General features: G+C 42.0%; 2 protein-coding genes across 3 annotated transcripts in view; both read right to left on the bottom strand.

Annotated features, from left to right (window-relative positions):
- Positions 1–1,315, bottom strand: part of grm8a (glutamate receptor, metabotropic 8a) — a 229,031-nt gene extending 227,716 nt beyond the window's left edge. Inside the window, exon 1 of the mRNA XM_014970995.2 lies at positions 479–1,315. The gene's annotated coding sequence lies outside the window, so the exon portion shown is untranslated. The remainder of the gene's footprint in view (positions 1–478) is intronic.
- Positions 1,316–7,855: 6,540 nt separating this feature from the next.
- Positions 7,856–15,220, bottom strand: part of znf800b (zinc finger protein 800b) — a 32,112-nt gene continuing 24,747 nt past the window's right edge. The window contains exons 7-12 of one of the 2 annotated variants that reach the window (XM_014970958.2): positions 14,998–15,175; positions 14,717–14,879; positions 14,151–14,500; positions 12,524–13,639; positions 10,628–10,725; positions 7,856–9,753 (exon numbers count right to left, since the gene is read on the bottom strand). In XM_014970958.2, coding sequence (XP_014826444.2) covers position 9,753; positions 10,628–10,725; positions 12,524–13,639; positions 14,151–14,500; positions 14,717–14,879; positions 14,998–15,175 — 1,906 coding nt within the window. In that variant the 3' untranslated portion in view covers positions 7,856–9,752. Of the gene's footprint in view, positions 9,754–10,613; positions 10,726–12,523; positions 13,640–14,150; positions 14,501–14,716; positions 14,880–14,997; positions 15,176–15,220 lie in introns of both variants that reach the window. The other variant, XM_014970934.2, reaches the window with a different exon arrangement.

Raw genomic sequence — 15,220 nt, 5'->3', positions numbered from 1 at the left:
TCCGTTTTGCAATCTAATTCTTAATTTAAGAAAAATAATGTTACAGCATCGTCTACCCATTCATCTGAAACTGTAGGATATGCAATTTTATCTTCAAATCAGACTGCTGCAGGCTTTCTTCGGGAGTCATAAATACTGCAGATTAAGCGATTAAAAAAAAAATTACAGAGACGAAACATTCACCGTGCACAGATAGCAGCGCAAGAAGAACCCGAGCAACAATCACGAGATAACGTCACACAATCTCACTGGAAGCTCTGCAGACGTTCTGTCTGAACTGACAAAGATGCTGATGTGGCTACAGAAAAACTCAAAGTAGGCAACAAGTCTTGATTCACAGAATGCCTACATTCAGACGTTGGCCCAGGTAATACACATGTTTAAATGGAAAGATGAGAAACTAACACCAGTCGACATAACCACTGTTACCAAATCGGACAGCATTAAACGCATCTGGTGTTAAAGTAAAGGTCATTACCTCATGGAAGAACACGGCTTGATTCATCCTCATGCTTTTCAGTCTTTAGTCTTTAGTAGTCGGTTAAACTTCCCCTTTGACAACTAAATATGAAGGAACAATGACCTTTTCTCTAGCAAGCAGAATGTAAACAACCATAGTCATTGCATCGTCCCTTCAAACTGGAGGTCTCTGCTCGGCCAAGCAGATGTCTGACCTCCCTGAAGAAGCCCGATCCTTGCAGGTCAAGTTCAAGATTCCAAATAACCAAATGTCAAGTTGCCGGCTATTCCCTAACCGTACACGGAGATCCCGTTTCCATGGCCAACGGAAACAACAGGCAGTCCAGTTTGGGGAAAAGTGGTGGAAAAAGTTTCACTCTGAAGGTAGGAAAAACATCCGGCAAAATCCAAAGCAAAACAGTAGGGGTGTGCTGCTGAGAGACTGATGAGCACAGCTGTGATCACTCAGATAGTGATTGATCAGTGGCAGGGAAAATACACAAGAAAGAGAGAGAGAGAGAGAGAGAGGCAGAGCTGATCCAGAGGGACACGAAAAATAAGATAAAAGCCTGCCTTTTGATTCTTTGACAATAAAGCCAGCCAGGCAAACCTGAGAAATATTTTTTGATAGGCTTTTGTAATGTTATTTCCCTCTGTCTCTCTCTCTCTCTCAAAAATAAATAAATAAATAAAATGAATGAAATCATGTGTTTTTAAGTAAGCACCTCATCTTGAGTTTGCATCCTGCAGAACTGGACTGCCATAAATCATTTTCTGGCTTGGATCTCCCCCCACCCTCCTTGCTATTTAAGACAGGCGAGCTTGTACCACCCTGCAGGAGATCCTGCTCCTAATCTTTCACTGCATCTGTTCCTGCTGGATCAGATCCCGCCCTTTTGCTCCCAAAAAAACCTCCCCTGTGGTAACACAAGGGCTCTCCTGTACTCAGCCTTTAGAAACAAACTTTAGCCCCCACCACACACACACACACACACACACACACACACACACACACACACACACACACACACACACACACACACACACACCCTCCAACCTTGATTTTGTCCACACAAAACCCTACGAACAGGCTTGGGAGTCGGTTGACATCACGGTGTGACACTTGATGAATATAATTCATTCCTGTCCCAATTAATTCATCAGTTCCTCCCCACTCAAAATGGAAATAGGTCAAAGCCACTTCTACAAGGCAGGCAAGCAAGCAAGCCCCCGCTACAGTTAAAGCCCCCAGCATTATATAGGCTAGCCAGCTCTGATTCATCTGCAAACACCATAGTCTACTTACTGCATCATTGTTTATTAAACACTTTCTCCTTGGCAAAGTCACAGAGGGTTTCTTAATGAGGTTCAGTGGCCCCAGTAATTCTGATGTGCAGTATGTGTAACTCGCATCTGCTTCCGAATCTGTCCAATCAAAGTCCAGCACTTCTCGGAAGCAGAGGTTCCTATCGCAACGTTCCATTTCACAGCGCTTTGCACAATTACCCATAGCCACCGTGCGTTCCCGCACCTTGCCACAAACGTCAACGAATGCCGTCCGGGACTGGTGGGACCCATTTGAATTCAGCCCCCTTTACACCGACGACCCTAAACGAAACCGGGTGCATTCAGCTGTCTCCAAATGTCCCACGATTTAAAAGACCTACATCGGTTTTTTTTGTGGTTTTTTTAGTTGTTTTTTTTAAACGGTACGAATACCACGCTTCTCTGGAGGCCTCAAGGGGAAAGAGCGACGCAGCTAACTGACAGGTCAGACGAGGAGAGCGTTTATCAGAGAAGCAGCCAAGTGGCCCATGGTAGCCACAGAGATCTGCCAAGATCCACAGCTCATGTGGAAGAATCGGAATTAGAATGCACTCCAGAAATCTCGCCTTCAAGGAAGAGTGGAAGGGAAAGAGGAAACCATAAGGGGGACACGGCAAACGTTGCAGAAGAAGGCGCTTCGGTTTCAAGATGAAGAGGACCGCTGCGATGACATGATGATTCCCAAGTGATCAGGGTTAATGGGAAGTTTCAGGGCTATGCAGAGACCACTAAAAGGGCAGGTGCTCAAAAAAAAAAAAGGGCACATCTTACCGCATTCTAGGACAGACTATTAAAGCCACACAGCTTTCAGAGTTTAATAAACAATGATAAATTACAAAATTGTGAAATATATAATCAAAGCTAAGGTAAATCTCTATACAGAGAATACAACTATGCATATGTAAGATATTTTATTAGCAATTTCTTTCTGCAGGTCTATTTTGTTATAGGAAAGTATTGCAATATTCAAACATGCAATTTAGCAAGATATGTAAATCAGAGCTGGTGGTCTAGCTCTGATTTACATATTTTGTCTTTACAGAATTACACTATTAAAAATATAAACAAGGGCACAATGCAACCTTTTAGTGTGCTGTAATCATAAAAAAAACAGCTGCCTGTTTGCTGCAGTGGAGATGAAGATGGTCCATTCAGGAAAGCAGAGCTGCATCAAACTTTAAGGTGGAACTGCAGAAAAACAGAAAAAAACAAAAGCAAAAATGGAATTGTTAATGCATGTCACCATGAGAAAAGCCTATTGAGTTTTGCTTAAAACTTTTTTAAACATTTAAATCACACATTTGTCTCATGAAGGGAATTTTTTTTGCAAAACAAACTTATTTGTGCATGTCAGAAATCTTTTCTTGATATTCTAAGTTTCTGTTTGACTCAAAGTTTTGCTTGTGATTCTCACATGACGTCGTGGGCAGGAGCCAAAATCGCAACAAAAGATTTCTGATGTGTGCAAATAAAAGTTTATGTTTGGCAAATAACTTTTTACGTTCACAAGACAAAAATTAGTTATTTAATTTAAAAAAAAGTTTTTTAAACAAAACAATTTGGTTTTAAAAAAGAAATCATTACAATTCCAAAAGTTTTGATTACAATTTTATTTTACTTAACTGAGGTTAGTTTATTTTTTTCCCATTAAATAATTGGAGAAAAAATTTAACTGCATACTCTGCGAACCAGACCCTAAACTTAAAGTCTGGGTTGAGTTTTTTCCCCTTCATTAATGACATACATTATATCTATCATGGTAATTCAGGGTGAGTTATTTTTAATTCTAAATTAATATCCTTGTTGGACTTTTATTTAAGTGCTATTCTCCTTCAAGATACATTTACCTAACGCCAGAATAAATGCAATGTACATTATGCAGCAAAGGAAATTAGAAGATCGGACATATATCCATTATGGAGATGATAAGTTTTGGACGGGCGATGTGCCTCGTACACAGGGAAGAAGCTTTTTAGTTATCTAGCTTTGCTAGCAAAGTCGTTAGCTAGCAGCTAGCTAATAGCACAACAACAACAGCCTAATGTCTGTATGATAAAAATACTGAATCGATAGATAAGAACAGTTTCTCCTCACCTGGCTGTCTCCTCCCGCTCAGTAGTTCTTCAGAGAAAAGCAGACAGAGGCCTGTCAGTGTCTGTTGTATTTCATTACCTCTCTGCTTAAACCGCGACTCCGTTTTGAAGCAGAAACGATACTTCAACGTTTTCCGTCATCTGACAAGTAGCAAGTCTACTCCACTTTATTCACCAAAAACGTTTTATATATAAATGTATATAATTAACCAAAAACCGTTCTGTAATCTGGAACGTTCGCTATGCTGAGCTCCAGTTAGCCGCCTTATCTCACTGCGCGAGAGACAACTGCGTCATGCGTCACGGGCAAAAGGTCAAAGGTAACAAGGTGACCGGAAGACGTTTTATGTTGTACAAAAAAACAAAACAAAACAATTAAATAATTTTAGTACATGTTATTATGTGTCAGAAGAGGGCTTTGAAAATAATAATACCAACAAAAAAAAAAATTTGACCAAAAGGGCACTTTGGGGCAAGGAGCAAAAAGGGCAGGTGCTCAAGCACCCCCCCACTCTGCACGTGCCTGGGAACTTTTATGAAGCGGACGCCCAAAGGCAGAACGATGACCATCAACATGCACTCCCAGTGCTGGAGTGGAATGGTTTTGATCAGAGCATACTCATTTGTGCAAAGGGCCCCGTCAAGAATTTCTGGCAACGCCTAAACAACGACATGCCGTCTTGTGTTGATCCTGCACATGGAATTCAACCCCCAAAAAAAAAAACACACAAAAAAAAACACTCAAGCTGCAACACCAGACAATATGTGACAAAGTTTAAGGCGTTTGTCAGCTGCAGGCATTAGGTAACAAGTTAAAACCGGTTCTGTTCATTCAAGCTGCAGATGTCTCCAGAGGGAAACAGAAACAGATCTGATCGGGTTGAACGAACCGGTCTCCAGCCTCATTTACACTCGGTCTCTCTGAAGATTATCACTGCCTCGAAGGGTGAAAGAGGTGACATTTGTGTGTTTGCGCTCATACACAACACACCTGATCTTATGCTAATCATCTTGGCTCTTACTCCTTCAACCTCAAGAGAGCTCTTATGATTCTTCTCAAATGCTGGGGGAGAGCAGAGGGGGGTAGGGGGGGGTGATTTAATCTCTCTTGTGGCTGCCTTGAGGAAGAGGAGGAGGAGGAGCTGGAGGAGGAGGAGGAGGATGATGATGAGGGTTCCCCTGCTGTGATGTTTAGTGGCTCAAAGATGAAGAGGGTTGAACCCTAAAAAGCCTACAGCGTGGCTCATCACTCGTTTTAATTTACACCCTCGGCTGGTTGTTGGGACTTCATCCTTCCACCTTCACCTCCGGCGACTTCATTCTTATTTCTGCAATCCTGTGCAAGCCACAGTTGCCTCCTCCTCTTCCTCCTCCTCCCAGTCTTATCCCTTGCTGCATGCAGCCACCCCCCCACCCCCACTTCCCTTCATCACTGGTTTTGGGGAGAGAATGGGTTTGCTCTTCTCAGAAAGAAGATAGCTTTTCTGTCCTCTTCCCCCATCGTTTCTGCCTCACTCATGGTCAGAGAGCTGTTGGTCAGTGAGTCCCTCTGGAGCACTTTTCTCTCTCTTACTCCCTGGAGCCACTTGCTGATCTTTACCCCATCCCTCTACTTGAATGGGTCCCCCATTTACCTACAATTGGATTCTTAGGGGTGTCAAACAGATGTATGATTCAAAAATATACAATAATTTAAAACACACTTTCAAGCCCAATTGGATTTTTCTCCAACATTTCGCACAGAGAGAGAGAGTGTCGTGCATCTCGGAGATAAAATGCATATTGAGAGAGTTGGGAGATCAAAGTCTAGGCGCTGATTATGCATCCCCAATTGGCTCGATTGTTCTGTTTGCAGCCTAATTAGTACCAGTGCAGAGAGACAAATGCACTTTGCGTTATTTCATTTAAATACCTCCGGTACGACAGTATGCATCAAGTTCAGACGTCCATACTCACCCCAACAACTACTGCGCAGAGCATGAGACAATCTGGCATTAAACACCCATCACCGAAGGAATGTGAAGACACCCACGGAGGGAGTATTAGAGGTAAGAAAATCAGAAAATCAGGTTCCACCCACGATGTGGAAGAGGGGAAGCATCCCGCGGGGTCCCTGTCCGCCTTAGGCAACTTCCTTGCGGAGCTCAGCAGTTTCACACCTCAAATAATATACATATATATATTTCAGTCCTGGTGAAGAGAGAGAGAGAGAAGAAAAAAAATTTTTCTCCAAAAATCAAAAGATTGATTGCAAGACAATAATAATAATAGAAGAAAAAAAAAAGATCCGCAAAGGGCATGGAGCTGCAGTCGTGACGCAAACTGTAACAATCAACTCCGCACTTGTTTAAGGAGGCAATGGAGATAGAGGCTGTCTGTAGAAGCCGATGACCAAGAATGAATCTGAGATACAGAGAGAGAGGAAAAGAGAGAGAGAGAGAGAGGATGGAGAGAGAGGTGGAGGAGGGGGAGACAGAGCAGAGGAATTTATGACACGCGGCGCGGATCAATATTGTTGGTAAAACCCACCTGATTAGGGTGATCCGTAAGCTCCCACGCACACTTTGCGCGTGGTCACTTCTCCGTTAAAGTCTGCGTTGTGTCGGCTCGCGCGCGCGCGCACACACACGCAACCCGCTCAGACTCCCGAGTGCTGGTGCACGACGCACCAAATCAACGCCTAATTGCGCCACTGTCCTCATGCAGACTCCCTCCTCCGCATTCAATTAAGTTTATTACCGATCAATTGGATGCATTTCTGTCCCTTTTGCTTATTTGAACACATTAATAAGTCATAGAAAAAAGAAGGAGAAGAAAAAAGCACGGTTAATTGAACGAACTTCCCCAATTTATTTTCCACTGAGCCCATTGATTATCCCCGCCTTGGAAAAACCAACGCGCCGTGGCTTTTTGTGGTGAATGGAATTAAACAAATGAACCGCGTCCCATCTGCTGTGTAATAACAATTTGATAAGCTATGTGTGTGGAGGCAATAAGAACAAGACTGGGGTGTTCCCTCTGCCTGACAGCGTTGGGGGGGAAATGTGAACAACACGTTCAATTTGTCGATCTTACCGCGTTAGAAAAAGACACGGAGGGGCGAGTCAATGGCACCATCTTGTGGCAAGAGGGGGTAATTACAACGTTAGTTAAAACCAGATGGTGATTTTCTTGCCCAAAAATGACCAGAGTGCAATGATCCAGAAAGTACTGGGGCATCTGCATGAACAAAATAATCATCAAAAAAGTGCATTTATTTTGATTATTCAGATTTAAAAAGCGATCAATCAATATTACTTCTGAACTTGTACATTTCAATTCAAGGGGAAGTTGGGTCACAGCAGCTGGAAGCTACATTTAAACTCCACTTTGAGCAGCACATCAAGTAGGCCGAGAGCCTGCAAGGTGACGTTGGGTTTAATTTGACCATGACAACAAAAAAATGACACGCATTAAACAACTACATTTGAGTTTATCAGATTTGGCAGAATCCAATTAATTTGCATTATATTCTCAACATTCAATTTTTTTTAAACATTGGCTAAAACTATAGATTTGAAGATGGGAACGTCTGAGCTGTTATAGGAAAAAAAAAATCTTAACTATGGCTGCATAACTTTTTTTAATACAGATGAGCCTTGTGAATTTGTAAATGGTAGTTTCAGTTCAACTAAAGAAATAAATCATTTTTTGCACTTTGTTGGGTCTTATGTAATTCTTTCTGAGGAATATCATTATCCATGTCATTCACTAAATTGTATTCATATTTCACATTGAATTATTAACTTTAATTAATGTTCTAATATTCTAATTTATTGAAGTGCATTTTCCAGTTTTAAAATTTTTGTGGCCCTCCAGATCGGTAGGGGGCCCTACTGAGTTGACGAAATTCAACAATTCATGATTTAAAAAAAAAAAAAAAAAAAAAAAAAAAAAGACTCAAAAACACAAATCCATATAGAAATCCACTCAGGGGCTTTTGAGTAGTATGTTTTTATTTATTAAATAGTGGCTTTTAACATTCTGGTCACATCTGAAAAGGCTTTTCTACTTCTGGTGGTCTAGAGGAAAAAGCTTAACATATCACAACATATGATGAACAAAACTTCAGGACAAAAAACAAAACAAAACAAAAACAAAAAAAAACGTACATGAACTAAACCCCTCTGAATCATATCTTTGTGCTCATGTTTTAACGAGCAGTAAAAAAAAATGAAATAAAAAGAAAAGTAACAAGTGAGCAACTTAAACCTGCTGTAGAATGACATGCTCACGGCTCAAACATGTCAGAAACATCTGGGCAAAAAAACAAAACAAAAAAAAACCAACTAGTAAATAAGTACGTTATCTATTATAGCTATTATTTATACCATCCGACATGGATGAGTTAATACACAGTATGTCTGCCGCAGAAGCCTTTGTCGTTACAAAAATAAAGGTTGGTCTTTCATTGTTTCTGCTTTTTGTTCTTTTTCATGGCTTACAGTTTGAACGTTAAGACGTATCTACATTTGGTCTTCCTCACTTCCCTCCTCTCCTCTTGGTCTTCATTCATTCCCTCCAAACTCTTCCCAGTGTCTCAAAGACTACCTTTAGGAGTCGCTGTCTAACAATCGCAACGGTTGGACTCGCAGAAACACATTTTTAGAAGCAAACAATGCACAAACTAGTAAAAAATAAACATATTACGTTGGTAAAGATTAAAAACTAAGATCAGACAGATTGATGTAAAAATGCTCCAGTGTAGAGATTTGTGGAGGCCTTTCAGTCAGGGATGGTTTTGCTTTCTGTGGCTCACCCAGACCAGCTTTTAGGCACTGAGGATGTAAGGTAACATAACAGCGTGTCATAATAGGGCTGTGGAAGGACATAAAGTCGATATAAAGGCAGTCAGAAAGTAAATTCTTCCAGTTAATGTCTTAAAAAACTACAACAGTAAGACTGTAACCTGTTGCAAATTGAAATTTGTTTTTTTTTTACCCTCAGTCTCACTGTAGCTCTGTCTTTTATACATTATTTAAAGTTTCACACCATCTGAAGAAATAGACTCAACCTTCAGAGTCGCACTAAAGCTCGATCAGACAATAAGGTTTTAGCATATTGTCTAAAATAAGAAAGACTGGGGTTTTGTTTTATAATGGGGACAATTTGATATTTTTTCCATTTCTGAATTAAAACAAGTTCATATTCAAGGTAAGTTCATCTTTGCTAGTTTGAGAGAACAACAGTAGATAACTCATTTGGAAAATAAACCAGGGTTGGAAATGTACATCTCTTACACTTCCCCCCCAAAAAAAAACAACAACAAAAAAAAACAGTCAGACTGTAAACGAGGAACTGATTCGAGATGCCAGTGGAATACCCTTTAACGAGGCATAGTTCAGCCGAGGAAGATTAAGTTATAATATTCTTCTTTTTTTTTAAGAATTCAAAAAAATATCTTTCATCTGCAACCGGGCCGAGCCCAGAAATCCAGTTTCTTCTGGCTTCCTCGTTCTCACTCATTCACGCAGACTACCTTCAGCAACTTGCTAAATGCAGGATAATAGAAGCAAAGCAGTAGATATCTGTAGTCTGTATATAACTCCGTATTTACATGAGTAAATACAGATATGTATATGTACAGCAGATTGGAGTCTCTGTGTAGATAGCAGCAGGCTGTCTGGCTTCGTTATGAAACTACATATTGTCAGTTTACAACCGTTTTTCTTTTGGTTCATATGCAACTATTCTCTCCTGTAAGGCTCTGCTTTTGTTTCTTCCTTCACGTTTCCCGGTCTTCCTAGTACTTCCTCCAGTAGTCTCAGTTTTCCAGTTAAACGTTTTGATTTGCCGTGTAGCCGTTTGTGGCTCTCTGTTCTTCGTTTGTGGCGATCTGCAAGTCGAAATGAGAGAAGAAGAAGGAAAAAAAAAAAAAAAAGAAAACGGTGAAATCAGCAGAAGTTAAAGTTGAACCAAAGTTACAGCTTTAAACCTTTTTATGCTTCTTCGCAATATAACCAAAACCTTCAAAGTCATTTTGTAAATTGTGACTCTTAAATGTTTAAATGAAAATCGGAGGTTTTCTCATTGGATTCAGCTCTGGCCTTTGACTAGGTCAGTCTAAGACATGAATACTCATAGATCTAAACAAGAAATTCCCTAATTTGACATAATCAGCCCCCACAGCCGATGTATTGGAAAACATGTTGCTCTTATTTATTTTAAAGGTCTGTTTGTTTGTTTTTTTAAATCTTTTATCAGTATTCAGCTGAATCCAAATGAGTCCTTCACTTTTATGCACTTCTTTGTGTGGCTCTACTTAATAAAACCCCAATTAAAAAAAATAGGAAGATTGTAGTTTTAATGCCATAAAAATAGTAACCTCTAATAAAGACATAGATTTAAAAGCCTGAACAGAAACATGTTGGCATTTTTAGTGAGCAGAGAGAGGCAGTGCAACACACAAACAAGTAAATAAAGAACTGAGGAAACAGCTGGTCAGTGTGCTGATTAATGGCTTCTTCATTCCACCAAAGGGAGTCGTCTTCTGCACAGACAGAATCAAAGCTTACTTTTGCCACACGCAAAACTTGCGGTAAGCAACATCTTAAAAGGGCAGACTTTCGCGAATTTGCTGAGGTGCGTGACATTTCAGCCTTACTTAGTGGTTTCTTATTAGGGGAGGAGGGAGGGGAGGAGACAAAGACAAGGAGGAGAACAATGGAGGACGGGACGGGAGCGCTGTACTCTTACACTGTGCGTCTCACCAGACCAGAGATTTGGAGCGCGTGCTGACTCCTTTCCTCCTGCTCGCTGCTCCCACCGTAGCGTTTCGATGGCTTCGCTTGTGAGACTCCAGGTACAACTGGATTCAAAATGATAAAAAAAAAAAAAAAAAAAAAAGGAAAAAAAAAAAAAGAATTAACGAGGAAGCAGAAAATAAATCAAAGTTTATACTTGAGGTGCGTTTGCGCAGAATGCATTTGGTGTGAACGCACCGTTACAGCGATGTAACAAATAAGATTGGTTTATACCCCGTCATTGGCAGATTGTTGGAACCAATGAATGTCAAGTTTACATAATTTACGGGATTTTTACAGTCACGTACAACAGTTTTAAAACTGGCGGCAACCTTGTTTTTCCACAAAGTTTCCTGCTTCAGTGTTTTAACTTTTTATTTATTTATTTTTTAATCAGACCAGTCTATCCTGGCACCCAGGGTGAACCCCTTCTTCTGCTGGCCCCACAGCCAATTAAATTGATATAAAATGGGATGCGATGCAGTTCTGTCCTGCAAAACAAATAAGCTGGTCTCCCTATTCTCAGTAGCAGGCAGGGGACACCTACTCAACACACAGGGATGCCAAAGCCCCATTGAATGCACATTCATAAAAGCAATAAATATAAAAAAAAGCTGACCAGGTCACAATCTGATGGATAAGTTGCATTATTTATTTATTTATTTTTTTTTAAGAGGAGCTTTTCGGTCCACTAACATTTTTCAGAGCTGAGGACATGTTGGGGTTAAATGGGGTTAAAAACCACAGAGGCAAACCTTTAGCTCTTTGATCCCTAAACCAGTTTGTCACTGCTGTCTTATGGCATGATGCTCCATCATGCTGGAAAAAACAAAAAAACAAAAACAACAACAACAAAACATTGCTCATCACAGTGCTGTTTCTGGTTTGTTGGGCAAATTAGCCCCGGTAGGATTTCCGGCTCCATTCTTTATTTAGGGGAGTGTTTTATGCAAATTGAGGCAAAGCAACTCTCCCTTGAACCAGAAGTCATTCCAGCACATGAGAGACCTCTGCATGCGAAGCGTCCGCCTTTTCCTCTTCGACGCAATTCGTTTTTGGAAAACTCCTTGGAGATAATATCTTCACTAAAGGCAAGTGCTGGTACTTCCAGCATGACAGTAGTCGGTTTTCATTGGAGCTGAGGCTTTTTGCTGCCCTTGTTGACACCAGATGTAGCGATTGTGCGTAGAAACACTTGCCTGTACCTGCTGCCATTCCTGAGTAAGATTTGCAGAAGAGACTTGAACTTCTTGGGCATTCTAAAAGTTTATTTCTAGTTTTTGAATCTCTTCTTTAAAGTATTTAATGAGTTAATAAATCAGTCTCTCCAGGATGCTGCAATGTTGCGATCGCAGCTATTGATGCAAATTCACTCACAGATTGCAAATTTTGCACGAATTATCATTTAAGACCATGTTCCAGTAAAAAAAAAAAGTGCAACTCTGATGGCAACTTTTTAAAAAGAAGTGTCAGAAAATTAGTAGTTTTATGCCGCAACAGTCACAAAAAAAACATTAACATCCTGGAGGCACTGATAAATGTTTTATTTAGGTGCAATCGCACAGGACATAAAAAATGTGTCACTTGTGCAAACCTTTTTGATGCAAAAAGAAGTTAAACTATTGTGCTCTAATATTTTTATTAGAATTAGGATTAAGCCAGACTCGAGAGAAAAAAAATCAAAATAAAACTGTAGTCAAGTTTGTGAAAAACAAGATTTCCGTCAGTTTGCCACAGCTGCTATATGACTAAATCTTAGCTCTTTACATCTTAATGTATCTTTTCTGTCTGACCTCATTGAAAAAAAAGAAAAAGAAAAAAAGTTCTTTAGAACCAATTAATTTGGCTAATTAAAATCCCTACCTTCTTAGCAAACGCCCGCCCACACTGGTCACAAGCATGGAGAGAGAAATTCTTCGTCACTTTGACTTCAGTGGACGACGTCACGGGGCTGCTCTCTGATTGGGCGTCGTGTCGCCGGGTGTGTGGCGTTTGGTTACTGGACGGGGTCAAGGAGGAGGCGCTGCGAGAGAGCGAGTGTTTCTCGCTGCGCCGGGTCAGAGGAGGGCTGACGGGGCGGGACTGGTGAGCTGTCTGCTGTCTCTCCTGCTTGCGGGTGACAGGCGGGGAGGGAGTCGGGACCGGAGATGAAAGCTCCTGCTGCTTCCTGGTGATGGGGGCGGCAGGCGGGGCGGAGGCCGAAGAGGCGGCCGAGGCAGACGTGGAGGCTTCTTGTTTGCGGGTGATTGGAGGCGACGGAGAAGAGGAGGAGGAGGAGGAGGAGGACGACGAAATGTGACGCCCGTTCATCTCCTCTTTGGCGCTGCCGCCTGTCCTCTTGGTGCTGTTCAGCACCGCCTCCGCCAGCCTCTTCACCGCCCTGCTCTCCAGTTTGGGCATGATCTTCGCCAGGTACTGCGACGACTTCTTGTGGACAACCGTCACGTGGCGCAGGACGTCACGTTTGCGGCGCGACTCGTAGCGACACAGAGGGCAGCGGTAGAACTTGATGAAGATGTCGTTGCCGTCCGTGTGCAGTTCAATGTGCTTTGTTAGGTTCTGACGAGAGCTGAACTGTCGTTTGCACAGCTTGCAGAAGAGCTGCTTGAAGTCAAAGCCGACTGACAACTTGCTTAGTTTGGCTGCCATGTTCGTGTATGCGCTCCCTCCACGGGACGAGGACGAAGATGTGGATGAAGGTACCTTCGGACTGGATGGGGATTCCTCCTCTTTCACCTTCAGAACGGCTTGTGGAACGCCTTTAGCTGTCCCGTTGCTGTTAGAGGGAGACGGAGCAGGGCTACTGTCGTCATCATCTTCGTCCGACGGCTCCATTGCTTCCTCCTTCACTCTTACGTTGTTGCTAAGGCTAACATTAGCGCTGCTCGCGCTAGCAGCAGGTGACGGTGTGCCACCAGACTTGTTACTTCTGACGCTGTAGATCTTGTGCACGATGCGCATGTGTCTCTTTAACATCAGCTAAAAAGAACAAACAAAGGGCTTTTTTAGAACACACCACCAGAAAATCTCACCCGACACATTTCACATTACAACCACAAACCTGGGTACTTGTGTTTCCCTTTTCATGTGATCAAATCGAATCCTTTTAAAAATGATGCTTTTTCGTGCAATCGAAGTGAGCTTGGGGTCTTTTAAAAAGTAGAATCTGCAAAATTGAGTCCATCCCTGCTGTTTCTATTAAGCAGCGCTTGTATCTCACACACAGATCTACTGGCCAATAATATGCCCCATGTTTTTAGTTTGTTATATATTTTGAAAACCATCGACCATTTTCATTCCACCTTTCAACATCCTACTCTGCATTGGGATTCCACACAATATTCAAATAACATGCATGATTTGTGGTTGTAATGTGACAAAAAAAAGGTAGAAGGGATGTGAATATCATCAGAAAGCACTGGAAAGGCTTTCAGAACCAAAGTACATTTGATAATCGGTGAAAACCCAGCGACAGAGTCGATCCACCAACCTGGGAGCTGTAGTTCCTCTTGCACAGGGTGCATCGACATGAGGCCGAGTTCGTCTGCTTACTCTGAGTTTTCCCTTGGGCTTGGTTTGAGGCGGAGGTTTTAGAGTTCACAGGAGTGGTCTTGGAGCTGTGGGCACGTGTCGGGGAGGAATTGTTGCTCTTCTTGGGTGGTGTGACTTCCAGTGTGAAGGGCTGGCCCGGCCTTGACGCGATGTTCGGTGTGATGGTGTCCCTGCGTAGACCCCGGTGCACCTCGTCAAAGTGCCGCCGCACGTTGGCTTTGGTGGCGAAGGTTTTCAGGCACACTGGGCAGGACTTTCCAGTTGGCGTACTGAGAGTCCTTGGTCGGCCTTCAACAACACCGAGATACATCTACAATATCTATTCAGACTGATCATTTATTGTTTTCAAGCAAAAAGCACACAGATTATCTAGAAGCTGCATCTTTTTAGCTAAAAGACCTGAAACTGGACAAGAAAATATGTTTTTTTTTCTAATATCATGAGCTAGTTCTTTTAACTGATATGTTACAGAATTCATTGCTATTCACTTGTATAATTTCCTACCTTTCACCATAGAGAGCAGGCTTGTAGGAACTGTGCGCGTCTCCGTGAATTTACGGAGCTCCTCCAGTTTAGTCTGGTGCATTTTGCGGCAGTGGCGCCTGATACTCCGACGGGAGTTAAAGTCTTGGCCACAGAGACAACAGGAAATGGTCACATCTTCAACCTGGACGGTCAGGTAAAGTAAAAACATACTTTGTACCAAAAGCAAGACAGATCGTGTAACAATAAAAATAAAAAAACATGTTCAAAAAGAATCGTTTAACAACAGATTTACAACCTACCCCACTGTTGGAGCCCTCGTCTTCAGGCTTTGGCTGTTCCTCTTTCGCCTCATCGTCGGCCTCCCATGTCTTCGGCACTGGACTGACGTGGCTCTCAGGTGCATTTGGCTGACTGTCTGGATTGTTTTCCACACCCTCCATAGTCTCTCCTTCCCAAGCGACAGGACTCTCTCGGGCACTGTGATGAGCAACAAAAACAAACGAGTGACTTGAGTCAATAAAA

This window comes from Poecilia mexicana, unplaced genomic scaffold (genome assembly GCF_051168715.1).
Source record: "Poecilia mexicana isolate PSO_F unplaced genomic scaffold, ASM5116871v1 scaffold_23, whole genome shotgun sequence".
NCBI lineage: Eukaryota > Metazoa > Chordata > Actinopteri > Cyprinodontiformes > Poeciliidae > Poecilia > Poecilia mexicana.
Note: the sequence above shows the minus strand (reverse complement) of the source record. Positions and strands in the feature narration are given on the sequence as shown.